The following is an 18,216-nucleotide window of genomic DNA, read 5'->3' as shown; positions in this document are numbered from 1 at the left end:
AGTTCGCTAAAACTGGCCGGTTTGAAAACCCGCATGATGATGCAGGTTCCTGTTCTTTTATTTTTTTAATTTATTTTTTAGATAGAGATCGTACGTAGACGATTATATATGATCATCATGTGGCTTATGCCACGTACGTGCTCATGTGAATGTACTGCATGCAGTTGATCATGTTATTATGATATATGGTCATGAATCTTTCTTTGTTTTAGTACTGCATGCATGCATGTAGTCACGTCGCAGGCCGGCCAGCATTGGGTTAATTCGTTGATTCTCAAAATTAAGAATGTTATTAATGACTTTAGATATATACACGTGTGTGTATATATATATATATTTAATTACGGAACATGCAATTCCATTCCAAATTAATTAAGAGTAGTTGCATGCATATATGCATGACTGTTTCTGTTGTTGTAATGATGTTGGAGATTGAGGAACGTCGTGGGTACAATCTAAGACTGAAACAAAAAATTTAATGGTGTGTTTGGATGTTGAGTTGAGTTGAGTTGAAATGATAAAATATTGTTAGAATAATATTATTGTTTATTATTATTATTATTTTGAAATTTGAAAAAATTAAATTGTTTATTATATTTTATGTTGAGATTTAAAAAAATTATAATGATGAGTTGAGATAATTTAAAGTTCCAAACAAAGCAAAGTGGAAACTTGGTAGCTAGCCAAGTTACTGCCTGCCTGCCTGTCTGCCTTGGATAGCATCGATCAATTGCCTGCATTTAAGCAGCGGGGAATTAGTATTGTTCAAAATCCATATGGATATATATATATATATATATATATATGCATACACGAGTAATACTAAACATACCGAAGATTTGTTCCGAGTTGCTGTCCCCAAATGTACATTTCATTTTTTTATTTTTATTTTATTTTATTTTATGTATTTTTTTAATCATTATAAATATTTATAAAAAAAATAAAAAATTTACAATATCATTAAAAAAATACTTTCTTAATCACTAAGTAAAAAAAAAAAAAAAAAGGTTCAAGACACACTTTTGGGATAAAATTTCGGGACGTTTAGTATTTATGTATATATATATCAAATTTAATTAAATGGAGAATTTTATTAATTTCAAAGGCTAAATTAAAATGTATCGTAATCATGTGTATCATTGAACATGAGCAAGAAAAGACAGACGTGACCTCACCTGGTTTTCCTAATTTTAATTAAGAATAATTGATGAGAACTAAGGTGGGCCCTGTTAGTTTCAGATGGACTAATTACAAGATTAAGGTCAAGAAGATCAAGGAATCAATGCTATGATTGGTACAATTCACTTGGGATGAAGCTAGCAAAACTCCAACATTCAAGATGGATTTAAATGATGAAAATTCAGTTTTGATTTATTTGATAAGCTATGGAAGAGAGCAACAACATGACTTAAAGGTTTTGGGCCTTTGAAGGCTTTCAATTTATTTAATTAATTTAAATTACTTATTTTATTAGTTTAGAATAATTGAGATTATTATGGGAAGCACTTAAGGGAGCCTAGTCAAGGGCATGGTGGAAAATTTATTATTTTGTTAAACTAGGATTTCAAGAAGTACTGTAGTGAACTAGGGTTTCAAAAGTACTGTAGCCGAGTTACTGTAGCTCCGTAATGTGGCCACGACACTACTCACTCATGGATATTTTTGGAAGATGGAGCATTATTTTGGTTAGGGTTTTAATTAGGTTTTGGTTTAAAAAAGCCTTCAAGGGCCCAAAACCTTTAAGTTATGTTGTTGCCCTCTTTTATAACTTCTCAAATGAATCAAAACTGGATTTTTATCTTTCAAGTCCATCTTGAGTGTTGGACTTGGGATGAAGCTAGCAAGACTCCAACACTCAAGATGGACTTGAAAGATGAAAATCCAATTTTGACAGGTTCATATAAATAATGCTATTCTTTCTGCTGATTCTTTCCCCTCGAAGTTACCACTTGTATTATTATTATTATTATTATTATTGTTATTGTTATTATTATTATTTAATGATTAAATAAATATTTTTTTAATAATATTATGATTTTTACTTTTATTTTTTTAAATATTTAAAAGTATTTAAAAATATATATAAAAAAATTAAAAAAATATAAAATACAAAACAACCAGGAGCTCCCAGCGGTACTGGTGGTAGCTCCCAGCAAACGTTTGGGTAGTGAGAATACCTGAGAAGTGTTGAGAATATTTGTAAATAGTTATGAGTAGAGATTGAAGTGAGTTTGTGGGTCCCATTGAGAATATTTTGAGTTGTTTGGATTTGTGAAATATGTTGAGTTGTTAACTTTTGGATAGGTAGTTGAAAAATATGTGAGTCCCATAAATATTATAGTGATTTTATTTTTACTAATAAATATTATAGTGATTTTATTATAGTGATTTTTTAATGTTAATAAATATTGTAGTGATTTTATTTTATTTTTATATATAATAATGATAAATATTATAATGATTTTATTTTTTATTTATATATAATAATGATAAATATTATAATAATTTTATTTTTATATATATAATTGTGATAAATATTATAGTAATGTTATTTTTTATTTATATATTACAGTGATTTTATTTTTTATTTATATATAATAGTGATAAATATTATAATGATTTTATTTTTTATTTATATATAATAATAATAAATATTATAATAATTTTAAAAAAAATTTTGAAACGAAAATAATTTATTATATTTGATATGTAAAATACTTTTAATAATATAAAAATATTTAAAAAATATTGAGATATCCAAACGTAGGCATGCAGATTGCAGAACCCATTGTCTCTCTCTCTCACCCGCTGCTGACTTTTTGACTCCTTCTACTGATATTGTACATCGAACAGCTCGGAAACAGAGTTGACTCACACAGAGAGAGAGAGAGAGAGAGTCCCATGCCCACGTGTTCCCCTCTCTCTTTATAACCATCCTATTCTTGCCGCGTCACACTTCCCTAACCTGGGCCGTCGCAGATAAAGATTGTTCCTGAATAGCCTCTTCTCTCCTTCCACGGATAACCAAAATTGTCCTTTCTCTGCACTTTTCGTCCTACCGGCTTCCCCTTTTTCACTCTGGTGAATGTCTAAGGATTACCTATACCCACCACTCGCTCCCCCCTCTCTCTCTAACCCTCTGAGCTGTTACGAGTCGTTTTGACCCACTGAGAGAGGTGTTGCTGCTTCTTCTTCTTCAATGTCGTCCAAGTTATCGAATATATAGAATCCTAACCTCTCTGCCCGTGGGGTTTTGGAGGTGAATTTTTTATATTTAATCCTCCGGCTTTGAATTTTAAGTAATATTATAGAAGAATACATATTTTTTTCCCTAACGGAGTCTGCGTTTGCTCTCTCTGCGTCTGTTTTCGGTCATTTGGTTTAGGGTTCGTGGGAAATGAAGTCCTCTCTGGGGAAGCTGCGGAGACTCGCGCTGCAGAAAAGCGATGCCAAGGATAAATCACATTTTCTACCCTCGGCACACTTGGATGAGATTGCTCAGGCTGCTAGGGTAATTCCCCAATGCGCCCCACAACCCCCCCCCCCCCCCCCCCCCCCCCCCCCCCCCCCCCCCCCCCCCCCCCCCCCCCCCGGCGGCGGCCGTGAATTTTAAATACCCAATGCTTTATACTAATTGAAAGTTTCTTGACGATATTTCCAGATTTTCTAAAAGTCGATTCGGTAGTAAATTCATTAAACATCTTTGCCTACATCTCGGCGAAATATTGATTCCGCAAGCCGATTTTTTTTTTTTTTTTTTACGAGAAGATTACGGCTTAACTTGAATTATTTTGCAATACATTCATTACATGAAAGGGTGAAACTATGTATTTTCTCGGAGTATAATGGTCTTTCAACAAAAGATTCAGCAGAGCTCCAGAATAAGTTTACACTCTCTTGTGCTCTTTGCGCGTGATAATTTATATGTATGTGAACTAATAACGTCAAATTTACTATCATCTGCTGTGGGTTGTGAGTATGATTCCAAATCATGTGTCGATACGAATCTGTTGGTTAGAAGTGTGAATTTTATTCAGCTTGTGGGTGGATATGTACAGCAACTAATATCATCACCAAAGGAAAACTTTATGATGGCTTAAGTCATGAAATTATGAAGTACAAATAGAGTGAAACAGTTGACTGAGGTTACTAATTTCAGCAGCAAAAATAGCTATGGAACACATGTGGTTTTTGTTACTCTATCACATTTATTGTTTACCATCAAAACCTTGTATTCATGTGGTAGATAATGGAAAATGTCGGGTTTTATTTCTATCAATTGAGGTTATTTTGTTCATCAATTCAGATGAAGGAATTTTGATTGTCCAGCTAGCTCATTTCCCTCATGAAAGCGTTTTTTGTTAGTTTTATATTATTCCTTCATTTTCTTAGGACATGCAAGAGATGAGAAAATGCTATGATAGCTTACTTTCTGCAGCTGCCGCAACTGCAAACAGTGCATACGGTAACCATTTTACTACAATCTATGCAAAAGATCTTTAGGTTCCATATTATGCTTTTCAATGATAAAACCCAGAATGTTCTTTGATGACATTCAATTTGGAACATTCTCTGCAGTTTATTTTTCTGACCAAATAGCGGTATTTGGAATATAAATTAATTTCGAAGTCCTAAACAGCACTAAACATCTCAACAGAGGAAATTTCAACTTATTAAGCCATATCCATGGTTTCTCATCTGATTTGATAAAGGTAAATTGAATCCATACACTCACATTACCCACATACAATCACTTATAAAAAAATTAGACACATACAATTATGGGCCATTTTGATGTATTGTGTCTTATCCCATGTAACCTTCATATTTAAGTTATGACTGCCAATTTTCAATATGGTAAAAATCTAAACTTCACTTTACTCGAGTTATACTGTTGCAGTATGTTAAAAACATCTATACGTTATTGAGTTTTGGGATTGGTTGACAAATGCATATCGAAATGTCATACATTACGTGTTCATCTTAACATCATTGAATCTCCTATTTGACTCCATATGCACTTTCAGAATTCTCAGAGTCACTGCGGGAGATGGGTGCTTGTCTTGTGGAGAAGACCATGTTACATGATAATGAAGAGAGTGGTGAGTGAATAAAATTTTTTGACTTGGTTTTCTGAGGTGTTTAAAATCATTTATCGCTTGCATGCTTTAAGTTTTCCACATTTGTCAATAGGTAACTTTTTGCTAATGTTGGGGAAAGTGCAGTTTGAACTTCAAAAACTTGTTGATAGCTACGTAAGTGCTTACTATTGCTCCTTCTACCTCATACTTGATATCATTTACTATTGCTCCTTCTACCTCATACTTGACCTTTTTGCTTTTGTACATCAGCGTGCTCATATATTAATGACAATTACAAACCCTTCAGAGTCTCTTCTCAACGATCTTCGGACAGTTGAGGTTTGTTCACATGCATTTCTCTCCTTTTATTATCATTGGAGATTTCACATAATTTTCTTCCTTGAAATGAAGATCGTGGTGACGATAATGGATATGTATGGACCTTCATTAAGCTATATTTAGACATTGGTTTTTTGTTCTTGGGCTTGGGTTAATGTGTTTGTTGGCTTTTCACAGGATTGGATTCAGTTAATTTTTCCAACTTATCTGCTTTCTATGTTGTTTATGATTAGCCTGAGATTTCTTATCTATTTTCTCTAATAAACTTGCTGACTAGAAAGAATTATATATTTTAGATATTGGTAGGCTGTTAAGAGGCCAGGTTTTCTGACCTGCCAAGTCGTACATTTTGATTGACCCGATCTGACATGACAACTTCTGAAATATATTGGCTTGGTGATCGAAAAGCCGGCTAGACCTCCAACGTATGTCAGGTTGGGAGTTGGTAGTGGGTTAGTGGAATCCCGACCACACGTGTATTAAAGGGCACAACTTAGCTTTTATATAGAAGCCTTGCTTAAAAAAAAAAAAAAACTAGAACTGGACTGAGAATTCTACCACTGTAAAGATCAATCCCTTCTGTCCTCTCTCTTGACTCTCACAGTCGTAGGTCGCAAACTCTAGCATTTTCTCTCGTCGCCATCTCTTTCACATAGCATTTTTTTCTCATTAGATCCCCTGTAAATTCAAAGCCTTAGTTTCCAACAGTCGTACGAGCTTGATTCGTAGAACCTCTCTGCATTTGCTTAACTAAACTTAGCATGCCTTAGGTGTGATGGTGTGGTTTATGTTTGGATCTAGTGGTTTCGTCATGTTTATCTTCTGATATGAAGATCTTATTGTAAAATTATTCCAATATTTTTTATAGATTAAGAAGGATATCTTTTGATCTTCCAATAGGAAGTTTGGGGATTGTCAATTCCAACCCCTCAGGATTGGAAGGTGGAATGTTAGTTTTCCGAGACGATCCATCTCCGGAAGAACACCCCTAGATGTTGTTCAGCTCAATTCCAACTCCTCTATTGAGTGGAAGGCGGATTGCCAGTTTTCCAAGATAATCAACTCTGGAAAAACGCCCCTAGATATTGGCTCCTTCCATCACTTGGGCAAGTGGCTTAGGCTTTCTAAGATCTAGTGCCTTGAAGGTGCCTTTACCTTTGATTGCATTGGTGATAAAAATCCGTAGTCTTTGGCTTTTACTTATGATATTTTCAGTCCAGCCAATTAAATGCTTCTACATCACTTGCCTAGGAAGGTCCTGATCTCCTTGTTTTTATCTAGTCATGTTGACTAAACTGATTTAGTTTATCTGGGCATTGATTTGTGAACAATGCTCACCATCCCTTGTATTGTTTTCTGGTGCAGGAGATGAAGATACAATGTGATGAAAAGAGGTCCTTATCATTCTATTATAATCTATTTTGTCAGATTTGGAAGTAAATTTCTTCTAAAGGTGATACATTCTGTGCAGAGATGTATATGAATACATGATGGCACACCGGAGAGAAAAAGGAAGGTCAAAAAGTGGGAAAGGTGAAAATTTTACTGTACAGAAATTGCAAGCAGCTCATGAGGAATATAATGAGGAGGCATCCCAATGCGTTTTCCGGTTGAAATCCCTTAAGCAAGGGCATTCTCGAAGTCTTCTAACACAAGCAGTTCGTCACCATGCGGCTCAGGTTTTCTTTCTCTCTCTCAATTTCAAATTTTAAGAACTTCACTGTTCTTATTATCTATATCTTTTTTTCTGCTTTGTGTTCAGTTGACTTTCTTTCGGAGGGGACTCGAATCACTGGAGGCTGTTGAACCACATGTAATATGTATCACGGAACAGCACCATATTGATTACCAGCTCAGTGGACTTGAAGATGATGATGGGGAAGATGGCGAAGATGGCGAAGATGATGGTGAGAATAGCTATAGTGCTAATGATACTGGGGAATTGAGTTTTGAATATAGATCAAATAAGCAGGGGCTTGATGGTGTTTCCATGTCAAAGACTTCAATGGAGGTGTGTATCAATCGTGACTAAAAGTATCTTTTGTTCACTATACTATCTGGGCCCAAAGGTGTAAGGCAAAAATACTCGACAAATTTTCCTGGTTGGAACCCAGCCTTAATCCTCTAAAATATCAGCAGGTTTGATAGGTTTGGTGGCTCGATTTAAGCAAATATCAACCCTAGCTGTGGTTGTAATCAATAGCTATGACCCCTAGAAACCTATAAAAAAAAAAAAAAATAGCTGTGACCTCTAGAAGTTCACAAAAAAAAAAAGGCTGATCCCTGTATATTAAAAAATATATAGAGGGATATGGGAAGTTTTAAAGGCCAGGGGCTCTATGCCCCCCCTCCAGCTATGCCACTGGTTGTAAACATTATTGGCATGGTGATCATTGTGTTAGTTCGGACCTTTGTTTTTTGTTTATTCTCCTTGAGCTATTGCCATTTGGACACTGTTTAATTTTGCTTCTTTTATTACTTATAAAAAAAAATTGCTTCTATTATGTCTTTTTCATGTGCCTATGATTTGGTAGCTTATTCCCCAGGTGGATGAAGTGGGCCGGTCATTTCCCCAGGCGTCGACCACAGAAATTACAGAGGTATTGTCCTTTATGCCTTTCATTGGTGGATCTTTCTGGTGAATTATACTTTGTGATTTAGCTTTGAGCTGCCAAAGGACAAAGTGACAAACATAAATCACAGCCAAACCACCGGTTTCTCTTTACCTCTGATAAAGACTGGCATGCTTGGCTGAGGGGACAGGTGAGAAATCACATCATAGAGAGAAAAGAGGATTGCAGGAGCAAAGGAAAGGAGGGATGAGATCTCTTTGTGGGATGCTCTTTGTTTTTCCCTTTAGTTGACAACTAAACTTGCACTGTATTTTGAGTTCCATCATGTAACATTCAGCTTCTTGAATTACGTATAAAAAAGAAACATTCAGCTTCTTGAATTTGCGTCTAAAACTTCCTTGTGCAGATGAGTCTTGACAAAAACCAAGAGGATGTCAGAGTCTCGAGTAGAGAACCTAGAGTGGGTAGCCATTCAGCTCCAATATACGCTGAAAAAAAGTTTGATCCGGCGGAAAAGTTAAAAAATATGAAACCAGTATCTATGCACACATATGTTCTGCCCACACCTGTTGATATAAAGGCTTCAAGTTCATCAAGAGCAAGTAGTGCAATTCCCCAGGCAATGCAAAGTGGTCGCATCCAGGATTTCTGGTATTCTTCCCCATTGGAAGATAAGAAGCATGAGAAGGATACTGGCAATGGTAGCTTGTCAGTGCATACTATCTTAAAATCACAGTCAGTACTCAAGGAGAGCAACAGTAATACCTCCATTGCACTACCCCCTCCTTTAGCACATGGAGTTCCACTTCCACAGCTAGACGCATTTAATGCTTCGGATACTAGAAAAATCAAGCGACAAGCTTTTTCAGGTCCATTTGTTAGTAAGCCAGGGTCAACAAAGCCTGTTTTATCTGCCAGTGGTCCCATTGTGTCTACTGAATTGCCCCATGTAGTTTCTGGAATGATTTCTCGGTTGCCAATTCCTCAGCCTTCTTCATCTCCAAAAGTATCCCCAAGTGCTTCACCTCCCCGTGTTTCTTCACCCAACTTAAGTGAGCTTCATGAGCTTCCTAGACCTCCTGGTTCCAAGTCAGCAGCAATATCTCCTGGTTTACTGGGTCACTCTGCTTCAGTGGCCATCAGAAATCAGGAGCCATCTGGAATTAATAAAATCCCTTTGGAGGCATCAATTGCAGCTTCTCCACTTCCAATTCCTCCATTAGTCGTCCCTCGGAGCTTCTCTATACCCTCAAGTAGTCACAGAGCAATGGCAATTCATGTTGCAAAGCTTTTAGATTCTCCTCAAGTTCCTGGCAAGGCTAAAGAAGTTGCTTCATCTCCATTGACACCTGTTTCCCTCTCAAAGCATTAATGCGGCATCAACTGTTAATGAAGTGGCCTCTGAGTCTAGTCAAATCCGAGGTGAGTGAGGTATCATTTTGGCCTAGAAATTGACATGTCCATCTGCATAGCTGCATAACATTGCTTATGGTTTTCCATGGTTGATAATCGACATTGGAAAACTCCAGTGCTTAAAGTATTTTCAGTTCATTAGGATTAAACTGGTACCAAATGTGTCAGTTGTAGAAATCTTGTATTGCTCTATGCCTTTTTTGGAGTTGTGCGTAATAATCACATTTTATCGCAGTTGCAGTAGTTAGTTGCGATGCCAATATTTATTTCTAAGTTGGGAACATCTTCAGTAAATGCAGGTGGAAGCTGATTTTTCTTTTTGCATGTGGGTCCGGTCGGCCTGGCAGAAGATTGTTTTGGGCACTTATCTTCATGTTGGGTACGGTTTTTGTGAATATGATGTTTTCTGCACTGTTTAGTTTCTCATCTCAGTTCTTGTGCATTGTTTGTGTAATTGATAGTGATGAGAACTAAACTCTACTCACTTGTGGGACTCTGTAATGTCTCACTTACATATTCAAATGAAGAATTTGCACTCCTAATTGTTCTCCTCTTTCTAGAGTTTTTTTTTTTAAATTTTATTTTGGACTCTTGAGATTTTCAAACTCGGCTTTTAAGAACAACTCCATTCTTCTATTAATTATCTGGACTTTTAGGTTCTCCCATGGGTCATTTGGGATTGGGGTTGGGCGGGGCGCAGGAGAGAGGACGACCTTGGGAGAACACGAGCCCTCCCCCACATCAGCGTCTATGAATATATATATATATATATATATATATATGTTTGGCCTAAGAATGATTTAGTATAACTAATCCCACTCCCAAATTCAACTCTATGATTGTTAACCTCCAAAAAAAAAAAAAAAAAAAAAAAAAAAAATAAAAATGAAATGGACGGATAACCATCTCTCTCTCTCTCTCTCTCTCTCTCTCGGATGCTCAAATGGAACAGTGAGAGTGGGCCAAGTCTTACTAGCATGCATGGATTGGCACGGCAATACCCAACAAGAGCGTAGGCCAGAGCTGCCTTTTCTTTTCTTTTCTTTTTTGAGCTTTGCTACACAACCTCCACCACACTCCACACTCCACACTTTTTTAAATTTTTAAATTTTTAATATTTTTTTTAAATTTTTTTTTGAGTTTATTCTTTTTAAATTATTTCAAATTTTTTATTTATTATTCATATAATAAATATTTAATAAAAGAAAAAAATAATAAAAATTAAAAATAATGTGGAGTGTGGAGGTTGTGTGAATAGTAGGAGGTTTAGTAGATTTTTTGTTCTTTTTTAGGCTTCTTTCTTAGCCACATGTCTCTTGTTGAAAAGGCCACGTGGTTTTAATTGACAAGAGATTGCATAAAGCGTTTCTGCTCTTGGTGCTACTCCCACCGAAAATTCGGTACGAATGGAAATTAAATAGTGTAAATTGTTTTTTTTTCTTCAATTATTTTTTAAATTCTTTTAAACATTTTTGAAAGAAAAATCACAGAATCATTAAAAAAGCACTTCATTAATCATTACATAAAAATATAAAAATAAAATTTGGTACAAAATATATGTACAATTTTTCAATGGCTCTATCATTCTCTTCTCTTTTGACACCATCTCTATTATTTGTAAAATTACATCCATCCCCACTTGACTTAAGATGGCGATAGGGGTGGTAAATCGTGTTAACGAGTCGTATTCATGTCGTGTCAGATCATGTATATTATACAATAGATGTCAACTCAAACACGACCTGTTAAGTTTAATGAGTCAGATTTTCAAATCCTAATATGATCTATTAAAATAATGGGTTGACATGACAAGACAAGTTTTGACCCGTTATGAATTAATTAAAAATATAGTGACACGATACGATCTGTTTTAACCCGTTTTATGTAAATAGGTTGAATTAACCCAAATAATCAATTCGACCTGATTAACATAATTTCATATAAAAGCTAAAATCAAAATATCTCCAAAAAATATAAAACTAACTACATAAGTTCAAAATTACAATCTAAATAATAAAAACACCAAAATTACAAAGCATCAAAATATCCATTTTTAAAATATTATTTTCTTGGGTGGGGGCTATTGCTTGTAATGGACTTAATGTCCATGACTTTCTTCTTTCAATTATAAATTATAGCCAGGTACCTTTCATGTATACTCCATGTATACTTGAGTTTTTGCCTATTATTTTGAAACTTATTGATTAGTGATAAGAAAAAAAAAAACATATCAACTTATTTTGACCCGAATCCATTAACATCAAATCTAAATCTACTAATTTCGTATTGTGTTTGTATTAAATTATTGGGTTATGTCAAATATTATCACCCATAGATGACAATTGCCACCAAATGTAATGCATACTCATAAAAGACTTTGAACATAAGTTTTGAAAATTTCTTCCTACAGCACTAAACTAATTCTTAATGCTCTGAAAATTAATTAATTTTTTTTAAAATAGAAAAAGCTTTGAACCATTTTATTTATTTATATATATATATAATTGTAATTCTACATAATAGGTGTGGTGTGGAAGTAGTAACAAACCAAACTGATGTAAATGCGCTGCGTCTCTCTCTCTCTCTCTCTATATATATATATATATATATTTGTTTTTTTAATTTTTAATTTATTATTACTGTCATAAGAATCTAAGATACACACAGACAATACATTGATAAAGAAAAATTAGAAAATGAGAAATGCTTTGCTTAGATTCCGAAAATGGGTACCGAACATTTTTCACAAAACCTCTTTTTTTTTTTTAATGATTAAAAAATTATTTTTAATGATATTGTGAATTTTTTATTTTTATTTTTTAAAATTTATGATGATTAAAAAATTACATAAAAAAAAGAAAAAGAAAAAGAAAAGTTTTGTTTTGGGTTTATAAACACAAATTGGCAAGCACACGTGTCCCATCCCTGCCCATTGCCCAATCCTTCCTCCTTCTACAAGTACAAACCCAAGCCCTCGTTTCTCCTCTTCTTCCCCTCGCTTCTCCTCTTCTCTTTCCTTCTTCACCCTTACAGAAGGTATTCGTTTTCCTGAATTTCCTACACCCTTCTCTCTACTCCCTTCCCTTTTTCTAAATTGTCTGTGATTTTATCTTTTGCTTTTGCTTTTACTCATTATTTTATCTGAGGATTGGATTTATTTTGCCATGTGATATCCCTCTAATGATTTAGCTACGTGGTTCGTCTCTGATCACAGGCCTTTGTTTGTTCGTCTCTCAATCGAACTAACCATGGACTACCAACCCATTTTCTTTGTTGTTTGATTTTGGTTATTTTTAGTCCATAATCTGGGTGACCAGGCTAGGCTAATGCTGTGGTTAGTTTGATTCTGCCTTGATTTAGTTGTTTTTTGAGGAATTGTGGTAATTGAAATAGATTATTCTCTTCAGCAAAATTTAAAATAAACAAAGAAAGAAAACTGAAACGAAGAAACAACGTTTGCTTGTAGTTTTAGTATATGACGACTCAGAAGCTTATGGGTCTTGGCTTCGTGTTGAATGCCTTTCGTACAAGTAACCCCTTGTGACTTCTTGCCGCAGTTATTCGTCGTTGATTGTTTTCTGGGTTATTAATTATTCTGCTGTTGGCTTGTGGATTTTCTATCTTGATAGATTTGGTTGATTTGCAGCTTGTTTTGTTTGCCAGGCTCTTCCTCTGCCTTATTTTTCCCTTGCAATTTATTGCAATAGAATACCATAAATTACGTGTCAATTTTAACTTCATGAATTGGCTATCATTGGAAGCATTTCATTTGTCACTCCCCCCCCAAAAAGACCTGTATAAAATTGGAGCCCAAATGGATTAGTTTTATACACGAAAAATGTAAATTCGGAATTGAATGTGGCACCTAACTAAAATCTGGATTACCGTCTTTTGTTTCAGGTGTATGCATTGATTCTTCAAGCGGCCATGAGCCATATGTACTGGTGTGGAGGTTGGAAGGTCTGTGCTACGTGTGATTTTTGGATATCTGTAATGTGCTTGGGTCTCTCTTTGCACCCTTCCAAGGGAGCGGGAGTAAAAATGCTGGAAATGTGGATGCCCGTAGTAGGTACATAGCATTCAGCTTCTCTCTAGATTTGAGAATCAATACTGTAGGTCCGAGGTTCGTGATATAGCAGAATTTGTGGAGCATTTTTTTTTCTTTTTCTTTTTTCAAAAAAATTTGGAGTGACAAGTTCACATGTACATCTGATTAAGATAACAGGTTCTTTGTTGATTAGAAAACTAGGTGGAGAATGGTGAATTCATACAAGTAGTGTGGGTGAATGAAAACTGACATTGCACCTTAGAAAAGCAAGTCATTAAGATCTTTTAGAAAGTATACACATTAGTTTTTGCGAATACTACCGATGGGCTTGCCGCAAGTTCCTTCAAGCGAAACAGGCGGGGAAGTTGAAGAAGCACCGTTGGGTACGTTTTTGCAGAACCCACCTCGATTTACTGATGCAAGCACCTGTGTCATGGAGGGAATGCGCAGCGAAAGTATGAGCCGATTTACTGGGAATCCACCATGCTCTTCTTGGATAGATTTCCAAAGAAACACCTGCTTGGAGCTTGCAAAGGTTCATGACGATTCATTTAAGTTTAGAGGGGCAATGGAAGTTACTTCCAATATTCATGGTATGAGAATTGGTTCTGTGGATAAAGGTAATTGGTCGACTTCTAAAAGTGGGTGGAATATTCAGAAACCTGTTTCTAGGGTCGTGGGTTTTGAATCAGGTGGAACAAGTTCTCCAACTGGACTCAAGGGAGTCTCAGTTGTTGATGTTCATTCTTCTGCTGGGAATAATGTCACACTCAATGAAAGTGAGTCCATTGGTGCACTAGCCAGGAAGCGATTGTTGTCACCATTGAGCAGTATGCTTTCCCCTGATCAATTTATCATTGATTCGCTAGACATTGGGTGCAGAAATATTAAGGCAAATTCACCAACCTTTAACCATAATTCTAGTATTTCTCTAGCGAAAGATAATAAGAAAGCAAATATTGGTAGCCAAAACCATGTTACCTTGCCAACCTGGTCCTTGTCTAATTGCTTGGAACAGAAGAATATAGAGTCCGATAATGGTAGAAAGGGATCAATGTTATTCACTGATGGCCCTTTGCTGGAAAACAAAGAACTGCCAGATTGTAGTAGTTGTTTATTTTCACCTGGGCTTGATCACTGCATAGATTCAAGTAAGGCAAGGTCTCAAAGTGGGGCAATATCAATATCTCCCCTAAAGGTCGACTCACCTTCACTTTCTTTGTCACCTCTTGGTCCAAAGTTTGCTGAAAGAATGAAAACTGCTGGAGGATGCAGGACAATCAAAAAGAAGATGGAGGACCGTCATTTAACCTTAAAAGATATAGGACAATCACTTGAAAGATCTGACAGAGGCATTATCCTTGCCTGTAATGCAGAGGATAATAGGATTGCCAGCAAATCATTTGAAGAAATTTATATTTTGCGAAAAGAACTCCATCCATCTTCTTTGGAAAGTAATGCTGACCGAAGTTGGCCTCTTTCCCAAGAGTCAGTTCCAACCTTCCAATGTAAAAGATTCATTAGAAGTCTAAGTGGACTTCCTGTTCGGAGGTCCCTGATTGGTTCATTTGAGGAGTCTCTATTGTCTGGTCGGTTCTTATCCGGAAAACTCAGTCAGGTTAGCGATGATTTTATGTTGTGTAAGTTTTGTTTATACCATGAATCCAGTTTTTGGAAGTCATTCTCCACGGACATCGGAGTCCGCCACTTACTGTTGGTATCTTATTTGTATAGACAATTGATGGCTTTCTAGCTGTACTAAGCATTACTGGAGGGAATTTTTCACCACAGACAAGGAAGCTTCCATTTTCAGTATCCAGTGTGGATGGAGATTGCTACTTGCTGTATTATGCATCCATAGATCTTGCGGGAAGTTCATCATTGAAGAAGTGCAGTGGCCAAAAACTGAGACGAGGCCTTGGCAATGATGATTCGCAAACTGTCAAGAGCCGCCTGCGCATTCCAATGAAAGGGCGTATACAGCTGGTACATGGCTTCTATCTTGAACCGATTGTTACATCTTCATCTTGTACCACCCTTATGACCATTGAACTACTGGATTATTTAATTGGAAAACTTTGTCATGATGGATACAGCATAGCATGCTTGTGTTGCCCTCTTTGTATATTTGGGTGGCACCCCTTGTGCTCTTTAATAAACTCAGTGACGTTATTTATAAAAAAAAAAATGTTGTAATTACCTATCAAAAAAACTTATCAAAAAATAAAAGACTAATTTTTTTCTCAGTTTTGGGGATGATTTCTAAGTCTTAGTACATACTGTTGGTTTTAACATCTTATGATGTAAGAAATGGTTTCTGTTTAATGTTAAGTTGAATTTATCTCCACAGGTTCTCAGCAATCCAGAGAAGACACCTCTTCACACTTTCCTTTGCAACTATGATCTAACTGACATGCCAGCTGGTACCAAAGTAAGATGACCTTATATCCCGAGTATAGATAGAATGACCACCGTGACATATTTTGTTCTGTTTTGACACCAGTTTTTAGCAGTAGCCTGAAAACTCCCATGAGATTGCGATTAAGTTTAATTTCCTCCCCAGAGAATCTGACAATTGATGATGTAAAATTTAATATTCCCCTTACATATTATAACTGTAAGTGCAAATCCAATTTCTGATCATATGGGCATTTCCCCCCACCCTCTTTTTGAGGGAAGGGGTGTGGAATATTTAGCGGGGTCTTCATATACTTGTATGTAACACGCTGTCTCTGATGAGTTTCTTTTCTTTACATGAAAGTAGACATTCTTGCGGCAGAAGCTCACCCTAGCTTCATCCAGCCCAAATTCTGCACAGTTGAAGCAAGGGCATATAGATATAAACAGTAAAGTTATAGACAAGGGGGTTCCAGTCTCACAGCAAAGCCGTACTATACAGTTTAGCGAGGAAGTAAGGAGTGCAGGTGGTGTTGGCACTGTACATACAGTGAGATCCGTGGATCAAAAAAATGAAATTAATCGAAGTGAAGAATCTAAACGGGTGGATTCAACAGATAAAGGGGAGCTGTCCAAGAAGTTTCTCAACATGGGAGGGCTAGGTTGTCCATCCTTTGTTATTGAGCATGGGTGTGACACTGATCAATGCCAGAGGATTGAGGGGAAGGACAACAGCTGTGCTGGTAAATGTTGTGAAACTCTCGGGAAATCACATGGTTGTTCAAAGGTCAATGATAATACCGCTGGTGCCGGTGCACTTCGCTATGCTCTTCACCTCCGTTTTATTTGCCCTTTCATCACAAAATGTTCTAAGTCAGTTCGGAAATGCAAATATGATCCTCTATCTGCACCACAAAATAAACATGTGGAAGGGGAGCGGAGGTTCTACCTTTACAATGACTTAAGGGTTGTGTTCCCTCAACGCCATTCAGATGCTGATGAGGGCAAGGTATGTGAAATTTAACATGCATGGTTTTAAGAGTGCTTTTTGTTAATCCAGTTTTTGACAGACCTCTTTTGATTCGTTGTTTAGCTTTTGCTAGCAGTGCATTGATTGATTGTAAATATCATCCTTCTCGCATACCATGATGGCTCAAGCTTTTTCCTTCGTTGATTGTTCCTCCATGTTGGTCTTTTATGTTATAAACATTTCAATATAGTAGTATGAAATGTTCTTGTTTTTGGATACAATATATTTGTTTCTCGACATTTGAAATCAGTGGGAAAGCTAATGCTTCCAACTTCTATCGTAAATTGGTGGTTGGTTTAACGTATAAAGGACAACACGTTTTGCATTTCCTCTTGCTTTAGTTTGCTGTAACAGAGAGACCGTCAATATAGTATATAGTTCCGTTGGCCGAAAGATGAGTCTCCAGTCAATGGTTATGCTGTATAGTTTCGAATTCTTTGAAAACAATGGAATCAACCACTCTTGGTAATTTGGATATGAGCGGGGCTCTGCCTCACCAATAACCTATTTTTTGATATCTCAGAAATTTAGCTTTGTCATATGTCAATATGTCTAACCTGGATTTTTTTGCTGTCTTATGGCAGTTGAGCGCGGAATACCATTTCCCAGAAGATCCAAGATACTTCGAAATCAACTGAAGTGAAATTTCTAATTAACCTCTCTCCGAAAGCAAAGATGATTTGCTCTGTACATATCTCACCTCACCTCACCTTAAAATTGCATTAACCCTGACTTCTTTACCTGTAAAGAATTAGATTCCAAATAATTTGATGGGTTAAATATTATATGGCAGCATCACTGTCGATATCTATTTATTAATGCGCCCAAAAATCACATTGACTCAACCGAGGTCAGGTTGACTTACTTTGACTGTCGCGATTATCAGCAGTGCTGTGGGCTTGCTGTGTTATGTTATGTCATGTTTGGCTAAGCACGGCCCACGGGGGCTTGTTGTTGTCCATGCATCGTATTCGTTATGTGGGCTGGGGTTTTGTTTTGTTGAAAAGGGCCCATGGCCGTGTTTTATTAGCTGCCCGACGTGCCTCGGATCATGATGACCCAATTGTTTTTAAGAATAAATTGAAATACGTTCACCTGCAGCGAATAGAAAGGATATGGCCCTCTTGAAAATTTGAGTAATAATATTTCCAGCAGAATGTTTAAATACCGTACAATTCTTTTAAAAAGAGTAAATAAATATAAGATTTATGTAAAAAAAAAAAAATTTATTAGTAGACTTTTTTAAAAAGGATTGCTCGGCGTATGCTCACTCCACAATTGCATCTAGCATTACTCTATTAAAATAAAAATATCATTTTTTTTCATTATTACATT

At 36.1% G+C, this 18,216-nt stretch overlaps 2 protein-coding genes across 5 annotated transcripts; both read left to right on the top strand.

Moving 5' to 3' along the window:
* The first annotated feature begins 2,904 nt into the window (after positions 1–2,904).
* Positions 2,905–9,948, top strand: LOC109001868 (uncharacterized protein At2g33490-like). Of its 4 annotated transcripts, none has more exons than XM_018979353.2 (12): positions 2,905–3,259; positions 3,386–3,511; positions 4,393–4,465; positions 5,028–5,102; positions 5,194–5,255; positions 5,352–5,420; positions 6,786–6,814; positions 6,892–7,099; positions 7,183–7,431; positions 7,955–8,020; positions 8,400–9,415; positions 9,706–9,948. In XM_018979353.2, exons 2-11 carry the CDS (start codon positions 3,398–3,400, stop codon positions 9,363–9,365), a joined length of 1,911 nt encoding a protein of 636 aa, XP_018834898.2. In that variant the 5' UTR covers positions 2,905–3,259; positions 3,386–3,397; the 3' UTR covers positions 9,366–9,415; positions 9,706–9,948. The 4 variants fall into 4 exon arrangements, with proteins under 4 accessions (XP_018834898.2, XP_018834897.2, XP_035550780.1 ...); XM_018979352.2 differs by having other exon boundaries at positions 2,906–3,259; positions 9,697–9,948; XM_035694887.1 differs by having other exon boundaries at positions 2,959–3,259; positions 7,967–8,020.
* Positions 9,949–12,327: 2,379 nt separating this feature from the next.
* On the top strand, positions 12,328–17,745 carry LOC109001867. Its single transcript, XM_018979351.2, has 6 exons — positions 12,328–12,442; positions 13,307–15,072; positions 15,189–15,440; positions 15,805–15,885; positions 16,219–16,860; positions 17,466–17,745. The coding sequence occupies exons 2-6, from the start codon at positions 13,777–13,779 to the stop codon at positions 17,517–17,519; spliced, it is 2,325 nt and encodes a 774-aa protein (XP_018834896.1). The 5' UTR covers positions 12,328–12,442; positions 13,307–13,776; the 3' UTR covers positions 17,520–17,745.
* Positions 17,746–18,216: the final 471 nt, after the last annotated feature.

This window comes from Juglans regia, chromosome 10, assembly GCF_001411555.2.
Source record: "Juglans regia cultivar Chandler chromosome 10, Walnut 2.0, whole genome shotgun sequence".
Taxonomy (NCBI): domain Eukaryota; kingdom Viridiplantae; phylum Streptophyta; class Magnoliopsida; order Fagales; family Juglandaceae; genus Juglans; species Juglans regia.
Note: the sequence above shows the minus strand (reverse complement) of the source record. Positions and strands in the feature narration are given on the sequence as shown.

Bases quoted from the DNA above. Each gene is read 5' to 3' on its own strand.
- LOC109001868 (XM_018979353.2), top strand. From the start codon at position 3,398: ATGAAGTCCTCTCTGGGGAAGCTGCGGAGACTCGCGCTGCAGAAAAGC. The intron at 7,100-7,182 runs GTTTTCTTTCTC...CTTTGTGTTCAG, and splicing joins TTCGTCACCATGCGGCTCAG to TTGACTTTCTTTCGGAGGGG. The intron at 7,432-7,954 runs GTGTGTATCAAT...ATGATTTGGTAG, and splicing joins TGTCAAAGACTTCAATGGAG to CTTATTCCCCAGGTGGATGA.
- LOC109001867 (XM_018979351.2), top strand. From the start codon at position 13,777: ATGGGCTTGCCGCAAGTTCCTTCAAGCGAAACAGGCGGGGAAGTTGAA. The intron at 15,073-15,188 runs GTTAGCGATGAT...TTATTTGTATAG, and splicing joins TATCCGGAAAACTCAGTCAG to ACAATTGATGGCTTTCTAGC. The intron at 16,861-17,465 runs GTATGTGAAATT...GTCTTATGGCAG, and splicing joins CAGATGCTGATGAGGGCAAG to TTGAGCGCGGAATACCATTT.